At 42.1% G+C, this 14,082-nt stretch overlaps 1 protein-coding gene across 10 annotated transcripts in view; it reads right to left on the minus strand.

Annotated features, from left to right (window-relative positions):
* Positions 1 to 13,516, minus strand: part of LOC123516033 (THO complex subunit 5 homolog) — a 72,397-nt gene extending 58,881 nt beyond the window's left edge. The window contains exons 1-4 of one of the 10 annotated variants that reach the window (XM_045275038.1): positions 13,400 to 13,501; positions 12,689 to 12,714; positions 10,687 to 10,762; positions 3,297 to 3,434 (exon numbers count right to left, since the gene is read on the minus strand). In XM_045275038.1, the coding sequence (XP_045130973.1) occupies positions 3,297 to 3,434; positions 10,687 to 10,737 (189 nt within the window). In that variant the 5' untranslated portion in view covers positions 10,738 to 10,762; positions 12,689 to 12,714; positions 13,400 to 13,501. Of the gene's footprint in view, positions 1 to 3,296; positions 3,435 to 9,999; positions 10,251 to 10,532; positions 10,550 to 10,632; positions 10,766 to 12,688; positions 12,725 to 12,779; positions 12,878 to 13,399 lie in introns of those variants that run through there. The other 9 variants (XM_045275037.1, XM_045275031.1, XM_045275036.1 and 6 more) reach the window with 9 other exon arrangements.
* Positions 13,517 to 14,082: the final 566 nt, after the last annotated feature.

Here is a 14,082-nt window from a genome sequence, read left to right on the forward strand (position 1 = left end):
ATGGGGGCTAACATTGACCCTTGTGGCACTCCACTTGTTACTTTACCCTAAGATGAGTATGTATCTCTGATCACAGTTCTCATTTCCCTATTCTTCAAATAACCCCTTATCCAGTCCTCCTACATGCTTTCTTGTTTCCAAAGTGATCTGCCATAAAGGACTTTATCAAAAGCCTTTTTTATGCCCAGGTATACTGTGTCCACCCATCTATCTCTGCTTTCCAGTTCTTCTATTACTCTTGAGCAGAAACTTAAGTTCAACACACATGACCGGCCTGTCCTGAACTCAAATTGTCTGTTCGTTATAACTTGTTCTTCCAGATGTTTAATCCATTTTATCTTTTCTAACTATTTCACATAACTTTCCCACAACACTTGTAAGTGACACCAGTCTGTAATTTAATGGCTCAGTTGCCTTTCCTACTTCAAAAATTGGCATTTGTTGGCTCTCTTTCATTCTAGTGGTATTCTCCCTTCATTTAATGAACTTGTAATCATTTCCTAAATTGGATCCAGCAGTTGCTCTTTACATTCTTTTAGCACCCAGCCTGATACACTATCCAGCCCCATTACTTTTCTGACATCCAAATTATCTAATAATCTTCTAATATCCTCTTTGTGCACTATGATTTCCTGCAATCCTCGGCAATGCAATGTCCTATTTGGTTCTGCAAAATCCCCTTCTTCAGTGAATAGTTTTGAAGCTTTCATTCATTTTTTCACTAATTTCCTTTACTGTTTGGTATGTTTTCCCTCTTTTAATAATTTTTTTCTATTGTTTCCTTTTTCTTCATCTTACCATTTATAAATTTAGAGAAAAGCTTGGGTTTAACTTTGCTTTTTTGTACCACACCTTTCTCAAAGTTTCTTTCTTCCTCTCTCCTTACTCTAATATATTCATTCCTTGCATCCTTATACTGCTGTCTGTTGTTGTCATTTCTCTGCTTTTTTACTTTCTTCCAAGCTTTATCTTTATTATTTGATGTGTGTGTCTATGGGTGTGTATTTACCTAGTTGTAGTTTTACAGGGACTGGGCTTTATGCTCGTGAGGTCCCGTCTCCATATCTACACTTATCCAATTTTTCTTTAAAACTATGTACACTCTTTGCTGACACCACTTCCTCACTCAAACTGTTCCAAGTCTCAACACATCTTTGCGGGAAACTATATTTTTTAACATCTCTCAGACATCGTCCCTTCCTTAGTTTCTTACTATGCGATCTTGTGCTTCTAAAGTCATATTCTTCTCTCAGAATCAGTTTCTCATTATCAACTTCATCCATTCCGTTAATCAATTTATAAACTTGTATCAGATCCCCTCTCTCTCTTCTCTGCTCCAAGGTTGGTAGATCCATAGCCTTTAGTCTCTCCTCATATGTCATCCCTTTAAATTCTGGAACCATTCTTGTAGCCATTTTTGTAGTCTCTCTAATTTTCTTATGTGTTTCTTTTTATGGGGAGTCCACACAACTCCTGCATATTCCAATCTAGGTCTTATTTTAGTACTTATCAATTTCTTCATCATTTCCTTGTCCATATAGTGAAATGCTACTCCAATATTCCTTAGCAAATTATCGTCTCTCTGAAAATTCTATCAATATGGCTTACCGGTTGATTATTTTCTTCCATTGTCACTCCCAAGTCCTTTTCCTTTTTTACTTTTTCTAGTTCTACTCCATCTCCCATCTTATAGATTCCCACTGGTCGTCTTTCACTTTTCCCATTTCCATGACATGGCTTTTGTCCACATTGAATTCCATCTCCCATTTTTTGCTCCATTTCCAGATCTTGTTTAAGTCTTCCTGTAGTATTTCACAATCCTCTTTTTGTTTAATGACTCTGCACAGTTTCGCATCGTCCGCAAACAGATTTATGTAGCTGTTCACTCCCTCTGGCATGTCATTTATATATACGAGAAAAAGTATTGGTGCCAATACTGACCCCTGTGGCACTCCGCTGTCTACTGTTCTCCACTTGGACTTCATATCTTTAACTATCGTCCTTATTTCTCTCCCCCTTAAGTAATTCTTCATCCATCTCAATGTGCTTCCTTTTAAGCCACCCTTCTCCTCTAACTTCCATAGTAATCTTTCATGTGGCACTTTATCAAACGCCTTTTTTAGATCTAAATAAATACAGTTAACCCATCCCTCTCTCTCTTGTACTTTATCAACTATTCTAGAGTAGAAACTCAATAAATTTGTTACACATGACCGACCTTTTCTAAAACCAAATTGGCTATTTGATAATATTTTGTTGTCTTCAAGAAACTCAATCCATTGCTTCTTTATTACTTTTTCATACATCTTGCATATTATACTAGTTAGTGTGTGTGTGTGTGTGTGTGTGTGTGTGTGTGTGTGTGTGTGTGTGTGTGTGTGTGTGTGTGTGTGTGTGTGTATATTTACCTATTTGTGTATTACAGGGCCTGAGCTAAGCTCTCTGTGTCCTGTCTCCTTGTCCACTCCTGTCATATCTCTCTTTCATCTGATTGACACAGACTGCGTCGACGACATCACTGCTCAGTTTATTCCACTTATCAACACTACGATGCGGGAAACTGTACTTTCTCACGTCATTTAGACAGATGTCTTTTATTAGTTTTTTCCATGTCCTCAGAGATAATTACTTGCGGTCACCTTTATCAATTCTTTGTCCAATATGTCAATCTTGTTCACTAATTTATACATAGTTATCATGTCACCTCTTGTTCTTCTCTCTTCTAATGTGGTCAGCCCCAGTTTCCTCAGTCTTTCCTCATAGTCTAGCTCCCTGAGTCCTGGTACCATCCTTGTTGCCAGCCTCTGTACCCTTTCCACGTTTTTCACATTTTTCTTCATATGCGGTGACCAGACGCAAGCTGCATATTCTAACTGGGGTCTTATTAAGGTGCATAATATCTTCTTCATCATTCCTTCATCTAGGTAGTGGAATGCAAGGCTAATATTTTGTTAATGTGTTTCTCCGGTGACAGAGTGTTTTACACGGTTACTCCTAAGTCTTTCTCCTCATTGGTCTCTTCAATTTTCTCATCACCCAGCCTGTAATCCCTGTTTGGTCTGTATCTACTTCTTCCCATTTTCATAACATGGCTTTTGTTTATATTGAATTCCATCTGCCACTCTTTACTCCACTCATATATTTTATCAAGATCTTCCTGTAGCTTGTTACAATCTTCCACATTCTTTACTCTCCTCATAATTTTGGTATCGTGGTGTGTGTGTGTGTGTGTTAAAACAAGTGTTCCAGAAATCACATTTGTAAACATTGTGAAGCATTGAACATAAAACACTGACCTGCTCTGGACGATCTTGCTTCAGCTTGAGGATCTCCTTCATTGTTGTTCGAACATGACTGATGATGGAGGCCACAAGACGTTGATCCTCCTCCTCTGTCCGGCTGTGTGCTTCAGACGCTTCATGCTCTAAACTGGCCTGTAAGAGTTCAACAATGTTAATGTTAAGCCTGGTGAGAAGCATTCAAACACTGCCTACACTACAAAATAACATGAAAAAATTCTTTCACTAGGTATTCTTGGCATTGTTTAAAAGGCTGGCCTCACAGTCATGGTGTTTCATCACTGCTGCCAGTCCTGGCAGCCCTGTCTGGCAAGGCTGCTTGTTTGTATGGAAACACCTACATCTTGTAGTGTTACCAGGCACTGGAGAGAGAGAGAGAGAGAGAGAGAGAGAGAGAGAGAGAGAGAGAGAGAGAGAGAGAGAGAGAGAGAGAGAGAGAGAGAGAGAGAGAGAGAGAGAGAGAGAGAGAGAGAGAGAGAGAGAGAGAGAGAGAGAGAGAGAGAGAGAGAGAGAGAGAGAGAGAGAGAGAGAGAGAGAGAGAGAGAGAATATCTGAAGAATTCTCAGACTGCTCAACAATGTTCACCTTATCTGGCAGTTGCAAAATAAGTTGGAGTGAATATTGTAAAAATTGAGTAAAAGTCTTACAAAATATCAATGTAGTAAGGGAAATATGGAAATACATTTACAAAGAGATTGCAGCAGATCAAACAGTGAATCACACATGCACACACATTATATATATATATATATATATATATATATATATATATATATATATATATATATATATATATATATATATACACACACACCTTGGTCCCGCTATAAACGTGTTCGCAACGAACGATTTTCACAATGAACGAGTGACGGAAAATATTCAGTCCAAAATTTTGGTCATAATCGAGCACGTTCACTATGAACGAATCGCTTCCGAAAGTGAAGGAAATCCGCGGAGTTCTCGCTATGAACTGCGTTTGCGTCGCTTTGAACAGCGCGCGCATGACGTCGATGCTCATTGTGACATCATGACTGTCTGCGCCGCTTGGTGGGGATGGAGAGGGTCCAGGGGGATGCGGTAGTCAGTTGTCAGCCACTTTTTGTTGCTTTGTGTGGTGCTCCTCCCTCGTTCGTAGCGGTGTCGGATGTTTACTGTGAGAAAGTGCATTGTAGTAGTATACAGACAACCTTTACCATGCCGCGCCCGTTGTCAGGGAAACGTAAAGCAATCCCTTTAACAGTGAAAAGGGAGATAATACAGCGAAAAGAGAAAGGTGAAGGTAACACAGCAATTGGACATTCATTGGGGTTAAATGAAGCAAGCGTTAGATCTGTGTGGCACAAAAAAGATGACATTAAGAAAGTGCTAAAGGCATATGGCGCTTCAAATTTAGACTGTAGACTGCGTGACTTTGACCAAGAACTAATAACAGTGGAACATTACCTAGCTCACTGGATAAACTGCAAGGAGGCCAAGGGAGATTCATTATCGAAATCATACATAATGGTCACAGCTGTTAGTTTTTACCACACTGCATGCCGCTCATCATAAAAATCCAGGCCCATTTAAAGCATCAACAGGGTGGCTGTACCGATTTTTGGGTAGAAAAGAAATTAGAAATGTAAAACTGACTGGAGAACTGGCCTCCACGGATCATGTTGCAGCAGAATCTTACCCAGCAATATTAAAAGGGATAATAGATGAAGGTGGATATGAACCAGACTTGATCTACAATATGGATGAGGCAGGCTTGCAGTATAAAAAGATGCCCAAATCAACTTTCATCTCAAAAAGCAACAAAAAGGCTCGAGGCAGGAAAGTAGACAAGAGCAGATTCAATGTTGTTTTTTGTTCTAATCTAACAGGTTCCCATAAAATGAAGCTCCTCATTGTTCACACATCCGCTCATCCCCGTTGCTATAATCACCTCTCCAGCATGTCACAAGCCAATGTTTACTGGCTAAAGACAGCTAACGGTTGGATGAATTTTGCTACAACTCAAGAGTGGTTACTAAACATGTTTGTAGCGGAGGTTAAAATGAAATGTCTGCAGAAGGGGGTCCCGTTTAAGGCTTTATTCATCCTAGACAACTGTCCAGCTCATCCAGCTCACCTGGCTGACCTCCATCCCAAAGTAAAGGTGGTTTTTTTACCCACTAACACGACGTCATTAATGCAGCCCCTTGACCAAGAGATCATCGCTAATGCTAAAACTTTCTATCAAATGCGTGTTCATGCACACCTTTGACGAGAAACAGAGTCCGGGGTCGAGTTACAACAAATGCTTGATGAAATGTCTGGTGACGAGGACGAGGATGATGAACTCCCTAACCAACCTGTGCCCACACCTGACAACCAGAGTGGTCATGACTCACCTAATGATCCACCGCCAGCAAACACACCCCAGACACCACAGGAAGGCCAAGCCATTGATTTTGAAATTGCACCGAACCCACAGCCCATTACTGTCAAACAATTCTGGAGGAATTCTACGATAAAAATGCAGTGGATGCACTTGTTGAGGCTTGGGGTGATGTAAACGAGGCTACCTTGAGGCGTGCATGGGAGAAGCTTACTCCCCACCTGGTTACCAGGGTGGAGGGTGCCCAGAGGTTAACCGACACTGTTGAGGAAGCCGCCACAAGAGGCGAGAAGAGTTCTAGGGTTCAATAATGTTACGGTTGAAGAAATAAAGAGACGTTAATGAGGGCGAAACGAGCAGACAGCTGAAGGAATCGTTCAGGAAATCGCTGTAGAAGACAATTTAGTGAGGGAGCCTGCTGTACTACAGGAAGAAGATATGGCTGAGAAACCTTTAACAATGCAACAACTCAGTGCAATTCTTGCTAGTGTTGAAATTTTAAAACACACAGTCCTCGAGGTTGAGCAGTCTAAGTTAAAAAGGGACGAGCTTTTCTTTGACTAAAAAAAACTTATCAAAAGTTACCGAGAGTCACATGTGGCAAAATTAATTAAAGAAAGCAAACTTTAATAATCGCTACATTCGTCAACCCCAGCAAGTTGATGAACCTCCTCCTAACCTTGAACCTAACTCTGAACCTGTGGCAGGACCCTCTGGTGTTCACCCTATGTCACTTCCTAGTAACGAGGAGTTTGAAGGATTTATGAGGGATGTGAAGAACGACAGCACTAATCCCCTTCAGCACCTTTGTTCCCTAGGAGTCACTAATCCCTCATGAAGTGAGGACAGTGAGTGACTCCCAACAAGCCTCGGAACTCTCCCTGTACATAAATCCCCCTAGAATTAAGGTAAGTGACAGCAAAGTTACCCTTTATTACCATTTTCTTTATGTGTGCAATGTATTCCATGTTTAACCCAATTTTTTCCCCGGAAAAAACAGGTACAATAGGGCTGAAAGTTAGGTTTAGAAGAGGGCTGATTGACCTTTTAGTCTTTTTCCCATAGGATACAGCAAAGCAAATGGGCAAGCCTTTTAATGTGTGGCCCCTGTTCACCTAGCAGTAAATAGGTACGGGATGTAACAGAGGGGTTATAGCCTCACTTTCCCAGTGTGTTGTGGCCTCAGTCCTACCCGACGATCGGTCTAAGAGCTCTGAGCTTGCTCCGTAATGGGAAAGACTGGCTGGGTGACCAACAGGCGACCGAGGTGAACACACACACACACACACACACTATGGTAGTGGTTGTTTGAACTCACGGAGGGCGGGTTCGAATCGATGGCGAGGCAAATGGGCAAGTCTCTTAATGTGTGGGCCCCGTTTACCTAGCAGTAAATAGGTACAGGAAGTAACTCGAAGGGTTGTTGCCTCGCTTTCCCGGTGTGTGGAGTGTGTTATGTGGGCTCAGTCCTACCCGAAGATCGGTCTATGAGCTCTGAGCTTGCTCCATAGAGGGGAAGACTGGTTGGGTGACCAGCAGGTGACCGAGGTGAATCTCACACACACACACACACACACACACACACACACACACTGCATATAATGTAGTGGTTAGCACACTCAGCTCACAACCGTGAGGGCCCGGGTTTGAGTCTCGGGCGTGCCAAGGCAAATGGCCAAACTTCTTAATGTGTAGCTCTGAGCTTGCTCCATAATAGGGAAGGCTTGCTGGGTGACCAGCAGGTAACTGTGAATACTAAAAAAAATACCTCAACCTCTTATGTGAATGAAAGCTGAGGTAGACACTGCCTCTTGGTTGGTGTCAGCTGCGTAAACAGTGACCTTGGCGTTGCTTTGGTAGTGGTGTGGCACACACACTGCTTCCTATCCCAAACAGCTCTGACAACTCAAATGGTGTAAAAGCTATCAGGGGTATGGTTTAACATTACACAATCAAAGGGCAAAAAATACCTAACCTGTGCTATTCAGATAAAGAATAAGTAAATTCCTGAAACTCTCAAACTTATTCAATATCCAGCTTATCAGGTCCGACTTGAGTGAAGTTTACCGTATAAGCAATATGAGATATAGTGACTCCAACTTAATTAGCACAAAGTACCAGGCAAATCATTCTGTTGGCTGCCATGGAGATATTTTTAAATGAAATCCAGCAAACTCCAGGTTGGCTGCAGCCTCATCAGTACAAAGCATTATGCTCATTTTACCAAGGTAGAGTTGGCCATGAACAAAAGTAAGAAAGAGCTGCAGTGCACTGCTCCCCAGCTAGAAGATTGGGATATGTTCTTAGAGACAATAGTAAAGCCAATCCATGATAAGCATTCCTGCCAGACACTGCCACACTGGAATTTTCTGGCCATCATTTCAAAACTACCAAGGAAATAAATATATACAAAATGAAAAATTATATTCTATAAATGAAACAGTCATTAAATCCATTAAATAACAGGTGTGCAAAAAGAAACTAGTATTAAAATCTCTACACTTAACGGCTGAGCTGAAGGATGATGAAGACCCTGTTTCTGTGGGTGGTGGGGCAGGGGAGACAGGGTTGGTTGGTGACAGTCTAGTCAAGGACAGGTGAGAATCACTTTGTGCTTCTCTAACATTGTGAAAAGTAATATTTCCAGCAAGGTACAATTTTTCATATGATGCCTAGAAGGTCTTATCTGATCCTATAACCATATTAATACATTAACATGGAAGAGATATGTAATTAAGCATGAAATAAGTGAAAAAAATTGGCAAAGAGGCAGTGCTGGGCTGTTCATCATGGAGTGCCATCATCTCTTCATGTGCTGCTTGCAGAGCCTCCTTGTGACTGCTGACACACACAGAGTAGCTATGTCTCCTTTCAAGTCATGTCAGGGCTTGTATATCCATCGTCAGAGGTGGTCAAAACACGCCGCCATAGTATGAGTAACGAACAGATTTACTATAAGCTAATCGCATTTGGTAACAAAGAAATGTGATCAAACAAGTTTAATGATGATTTGGTAGCTGATAAAGACTATATACATTTAATAAAGATTATGTCATTTAATATGCATCAATACCAAGAAACACAAGGTGGATTTGGAAAATGTTATGCTTAGCTAAACCACTTTTTACATGTTTGACCATTGCTGACTGGAATCACGGATGTGTCTGAGGTTGAAATGGCCGACAACACATGGGTTCATGCAGGGTTTTCCTGTTACATCCAAAACGATAAAACTCCAAAACAAAGCCTTCTTCCCTTTCTCCCACCAGCCTCTCCCCAACGCTAACCAACTTGGTGACCTGCTGGGAAAGCAGGTCTTTTGCGTAGGGAAACACAAAAAAGACCAAATTCTACACTTTAAAAAAAATCAAAGAGGTTAAACATGACTAAATAACAAATAAATCCCTAAAATATTGATTAAATCTAATTGAAACTAAGTAAACCTAACCTAACCTACCTTAACCTAGCCAGGTGGTGGGATAAATATGGAGGAAGGCATCAGTCTGACACTACATAAAAAGGAATGCATCAGTGGTTGTATTGTGATGTCTAGAACACCGAAATGGCCACTCCTGACAATGAGAAAGAATTCCTTATATTTTTTTTGGAAAATTCCTAACTTTAGATATTTTTAGAAGTGCAGAGATTTTCATGTTCTGCACACACTCAACCGAACCATTGATGCATTCAACTAAACCCTTAACTTAACCAAACAACTTAATGCAGATTTTTGTGTTCTGTCCAAAAACTTACGCGTTATCATTAATACTTAATGAGTCATGTGGGAGGGAAAGTGTATAGAAGATAAGGTCTTAGAAAAATGTCTACTTTCCAGTGGTGCACTCCAAATTTGTATCAGTGAGACAGACAGCTTTCTCCAGTATTGCTGGGGCATGTTGTCCCTCACCCTTGACCCCCTTGCGATCAGTAACGTATCTCTAGTAAACTGCTACAGGCTACTGGCCCTAGGACAGTATATGTGCACTGACATACACACATCAAAGGCTAAGAGGTGGAGTGCAGTGCCGGGGGGAGGTGCCAGTGGGGGTGTTACTGCGTGGGTAACAATTTGAGAGTCTGTTCAAATTTCAGAGTGGTGTCCTGGGTGAATACTAAACGTCCGCGTATTAAAACCTTCACAGACACAAGGCGCAGCAGGAACGTCACTTCAGCAGACAAGTGTGGTGTGCAGGGAGTACAAGGCCCAATGCTGCAGATTAACCTTACTTTTATACAATGCTAGTAATAATGGTGGCACAGACAGAACACAGTGCGACACATTGTTAAGTTTGAAGCAACACAATAATATGCTTCATCATACAGTGCATGTGGCCTCACCTGAAAAGTGTCCCCCACTACTGTCTTCTCCTTAGCGGCGGTGCGGGAGTCTCCCTCTGTCCCGCCACTGTTCTTCTTGGCTCCCTCGCCTTCATTCTTGCGTCTCCGCTTAGCATCACGACTTCCACTCTCTCCATCTTCCTCACCACGACCCATCGCACCACACTACTGATTTACTAAACACAATCTCCCAGCCAGCAACAATACACCAGCCGCTACTCTTCCGTCCTGCCGCTTGTTCTTCAGGGACTCTATATATAAATAAACATTGCTGTTGTATTCCCTATGTATATATTTTCTTATAATGTACTTTAAAATATTTTGGTATTATTGGAGAAAGCCGTCAGTCTCACTGATACGAAAGGATTACACCACTGGAAAATATACATTTCTCTAAGACACATTTCTTCTATACACTTTCCCTCACAAATGTACTCATTTAGGCAGTATCACTGATAATAAATAAATTTTCCGCAGAACCTGAAAATCTCTACATTAGCACAAAAACACATGAACATAAGAAATCTACCTACCTACAGTAGGTAACACCAAGGTAGGTAAGTAGTATACAGTACCAGTGACACCTATACAACACTTGTTTGCAGCCCATGGCTGTCCCGGCCGCATATTTACCAAGTCTGGAAGGGTCCCGGGACGAAATTAGAGCCAATCATAGCGCGAACTGACCATGACGTCGCCAGAGAGCGAGGAAGTGGCGGAAAAGCTTGCTGTGATCATGAAGACGGTGCTCTCCGGAAAGAAGCTGTGTGTGTGTTGGTGGGGAGAGAGAGAGAGAGAGAGGTATGTTAGATGAACAAATGAATAGGAATGGTGAGATGCTAAATGATTTTGTGAATGAGATGGACTTGGAGAATCTGAATGAGACCCTGGCTGAAGGACGAGTGACTTGGTGTGCGAGGAACCAGGAGTCTGCGATTGACTACATGTTAGTGAATGGGAGAATGCGTGAAATTGTTGACCGTATGTGGATAGATGAAGATGGGATGATTGACATAGTCTCAGACCATAACATGCTGGTGCTAGAATGTAAGTTGAATGGAAAAGACGGAACAAATGCTAAGGTCAAGAGGAAAAAGTGGAGGTTGAGGGATGCAGGATGGGAAAATTTCCAGGTGGACTTGAGCGAGAGAAGATGGGAGGATGAGAGCCTGAATGGTGTGGATGAACTGAATGACAGGTTTGTAGAAAATGTGAAGCAGCCAGTCAGATAGGGTATGTAAGAACAAGCGCTAGAAAGCATAGAAGTAGGCCGTGGTGGAATGACGAGATTAGAGATGCTAGGAAGGAAAGGAAGAGACTGAATAGGGTGTGCAGACAGTTAAGAAAGAGGAGACACGAGAGTGAGAGGCTGAAAGTGAGTACCTGAATGCATGGACAACGTACGTGAGTCAGCAGTGACGAAGCAAAAGATAATGAATGCTAAAGTTAAATGTGAGAAAAGTGTGATTCAGTCCCTTAGAAAGGTGTGGAAGGCGGTCGTGAGTAGTACAGATTCCTGAGGGGTGACGGGATGCCTGACAGTGAGAATGTGGAGAGCCTGAAGGTGAATGGGGCAGTGGTGACTGATAAGGAAGAAATGAGAAGGACAATAAAAGAGTTTTGGGAAGAGATTGGAGGTGTAGGTGAGGTCTTTGATGTGGGTGAAGGACGTGTGACACTGGAGAGAAAGGATGCAGACGAGTTGAATGAAAGGATCAGCAGAGGGAGGTGGAGAAATGTGTGAAGAAGCAGAAGAATGGGAAGGCAGCAGGGCCGGATGAGATACCTTATATGAATTGTACAAAAATGGAAGAGAGGTTGTGATTGATGGGATGACTGAGTTGTTTAACCAGGTGTGGGAGGAAGAGAGAGTGCTGAGAATGTGGAATGAATGCAGGGTGACTGTGCTACATAAGGGAGGATACAAGAGTAAGAATGAGTTGAAAAACTACAGGCCGATTGCGTTAGTTAACACGGTAGGAAAAGTGTTCAGTGCGGTCTTGAATGAGATATTGTGTAAATGGATTGAGAGAGTTGGAGTGTTAGGTGAAGAGCAAAATGGGTTCCGTCTGGACAGGAGAGCTGAAGACAATATGTTTGTGGTGAATGAATTGATTGAGAGAAAGAAGAAAGATGATAGCAAATTATACTTAGGTTTTCTAGACAGAGAAAGCATATGATAGGGTGAACAGAGAAATGCTAGATAGAGTGCTAGAAAAAATTGGGCTAAGTGCAAAGATAGTTAACATAGTGCGAAGTATGTATGTGGATACAAGAGCTAAGTATAAACTAGATGTGGATACAAGAGCTAAGTATAAACTAGGAGATGTAGAGACAGACTGGGTGAAGAGTGAAAGAGGAATTAGGCAGAGTTGCATATTATCACCAACCCTCTTTAGCTTATATACAGAGGAACTGGCTGCTAGACTGAGAATGAATGAATGCAAGTGTAAATGTGGGTAATGATAAGATATGTGTCCTCTTGTATGCAGATAATGTTGTTATGAGTGAGTCGGCAGAAGAGCTTCAGAGTTTGTTTGATGTTGTAGATGGGTATGGAAGAGACTATGGAGTGAGGTTTAGCAGTGAAAAGAGCAAGGTAATGGTTGTGAATGGATCAAAGGATGAGAGGAACTCAATGTGGTGACTAGGTGAGAATGAGATGCAACAGACAGATGAATACAAGTACCTGGGGATGTGGAAGCGTCCGGTTGGCTGCGTGAAGACAAAGAATAAGAAGATAATGTCACGACCCTAGATTCTCCCATGTCACACTAAAGCGTGCCCCATCCCGTAACCCTGCTAATGGGGCCGATTCCTCAAATAGTAGGTCTGGTTAACGAGGTAACCTAAGCCAACTAACCCGGCAGCCACCACCTTGCTAGTGGCGTCACCTTGAAAGGTGGGGGAGTGTAATATACTAATTTCCCAGGACCAGTATATTAAATCACAGGGTTTAAGTATACTCATGTATTTACATAAGCATGGAAAACACGAACCCCATCCCATCACTGTTTTACCTGTCACATACACAACCCGAAGCACAAAGTCACTCCACTCATGCACCGCTTCACTCACGCTCTCGAATTCATACACCAACGCCACAATCACCCACTCCCGTCAACACTTATTGCCAACCCAGGTCACAGTAATTCACGAATTTCCTCACCATTCACCAACACACCATTGACACCAATATCACCACAGCTCCTTGCGTTTCACACCTCACTTACACCCTGTACACCTCTTGCCTATCGCCCCACCAATCTATCGACTTTTCCCGTAGCTCAGACGGTGTTGGTTCACAATACAACTATTAAATCCCCACTCCACAAAATAATTCACTATACACACTTATCACCATCACACCACCATCAAAAGACCACCAAAAATACACCACCTCCAACACACAGACAACCTAGCCGCAGCGCCGTCACGGGAAGAGTGTCTGGCATGACCGGGGCGAGGCCGGGCCGGGGTTAACACGGGTCGCCCCACCACGCCGACAGGCAGGTACTCCCAATCACTGCCACGTCACAAACTCTCCACATCACACAAAAAATTAACACATATATAAGAATAACAAACAAATGCATATTTTACATGCTGTATCCAGTAAATAATTATATAAACCTAATAATCATAGTCAGTTATATTAAACATTTCAGTAACAAATTCCCCTACATAACAACACTATATACAATGATTTAACTACCGAGGTAGGGCAGTGCGGCCATCACAATAAGCATGATGAGTCAGTGAGTAGGTCGTCTAGGAAGTGCAGCAAGGATGAGAGCGAGTAAATATGACGTGCTGCGAGAAGTTTGGAAGAGCATGGCTGTTCCGAGCATCATGTATGGTATGGATGTGATTGCATGGGATGAGAGTGAATTAGAAAAGCTAGAAATAGGGCAAAATAGAGTTGCAAGAATGGCACTTAATGCACCTAGATATGCAGCAGTAGAGGTTCTTAGGGGAGACATGGGTTGGAGCACTTTTAGAGAAAGGTATGTAAAAGCGACCCTACGGTATAAGGCTAGGTTAGAGCGAATGAATGATGCTAGAATAGTGAGAAAAGTGTTT

The sequence above is a fragment of the Portunus trituberculatus genome, chromosome 40, assembly GCF_017591435.1.
Source record: "Portunus trituberculatus isolate SZX2019 chromosome 40, ASM1759143v1, whole genome shotgun sequence".
NCBI lineage: Eukaryota > Metazoa > Arthropoda > Malacostraca > Decapoda > Portunidae > Portunus > Portunus trituberculatus.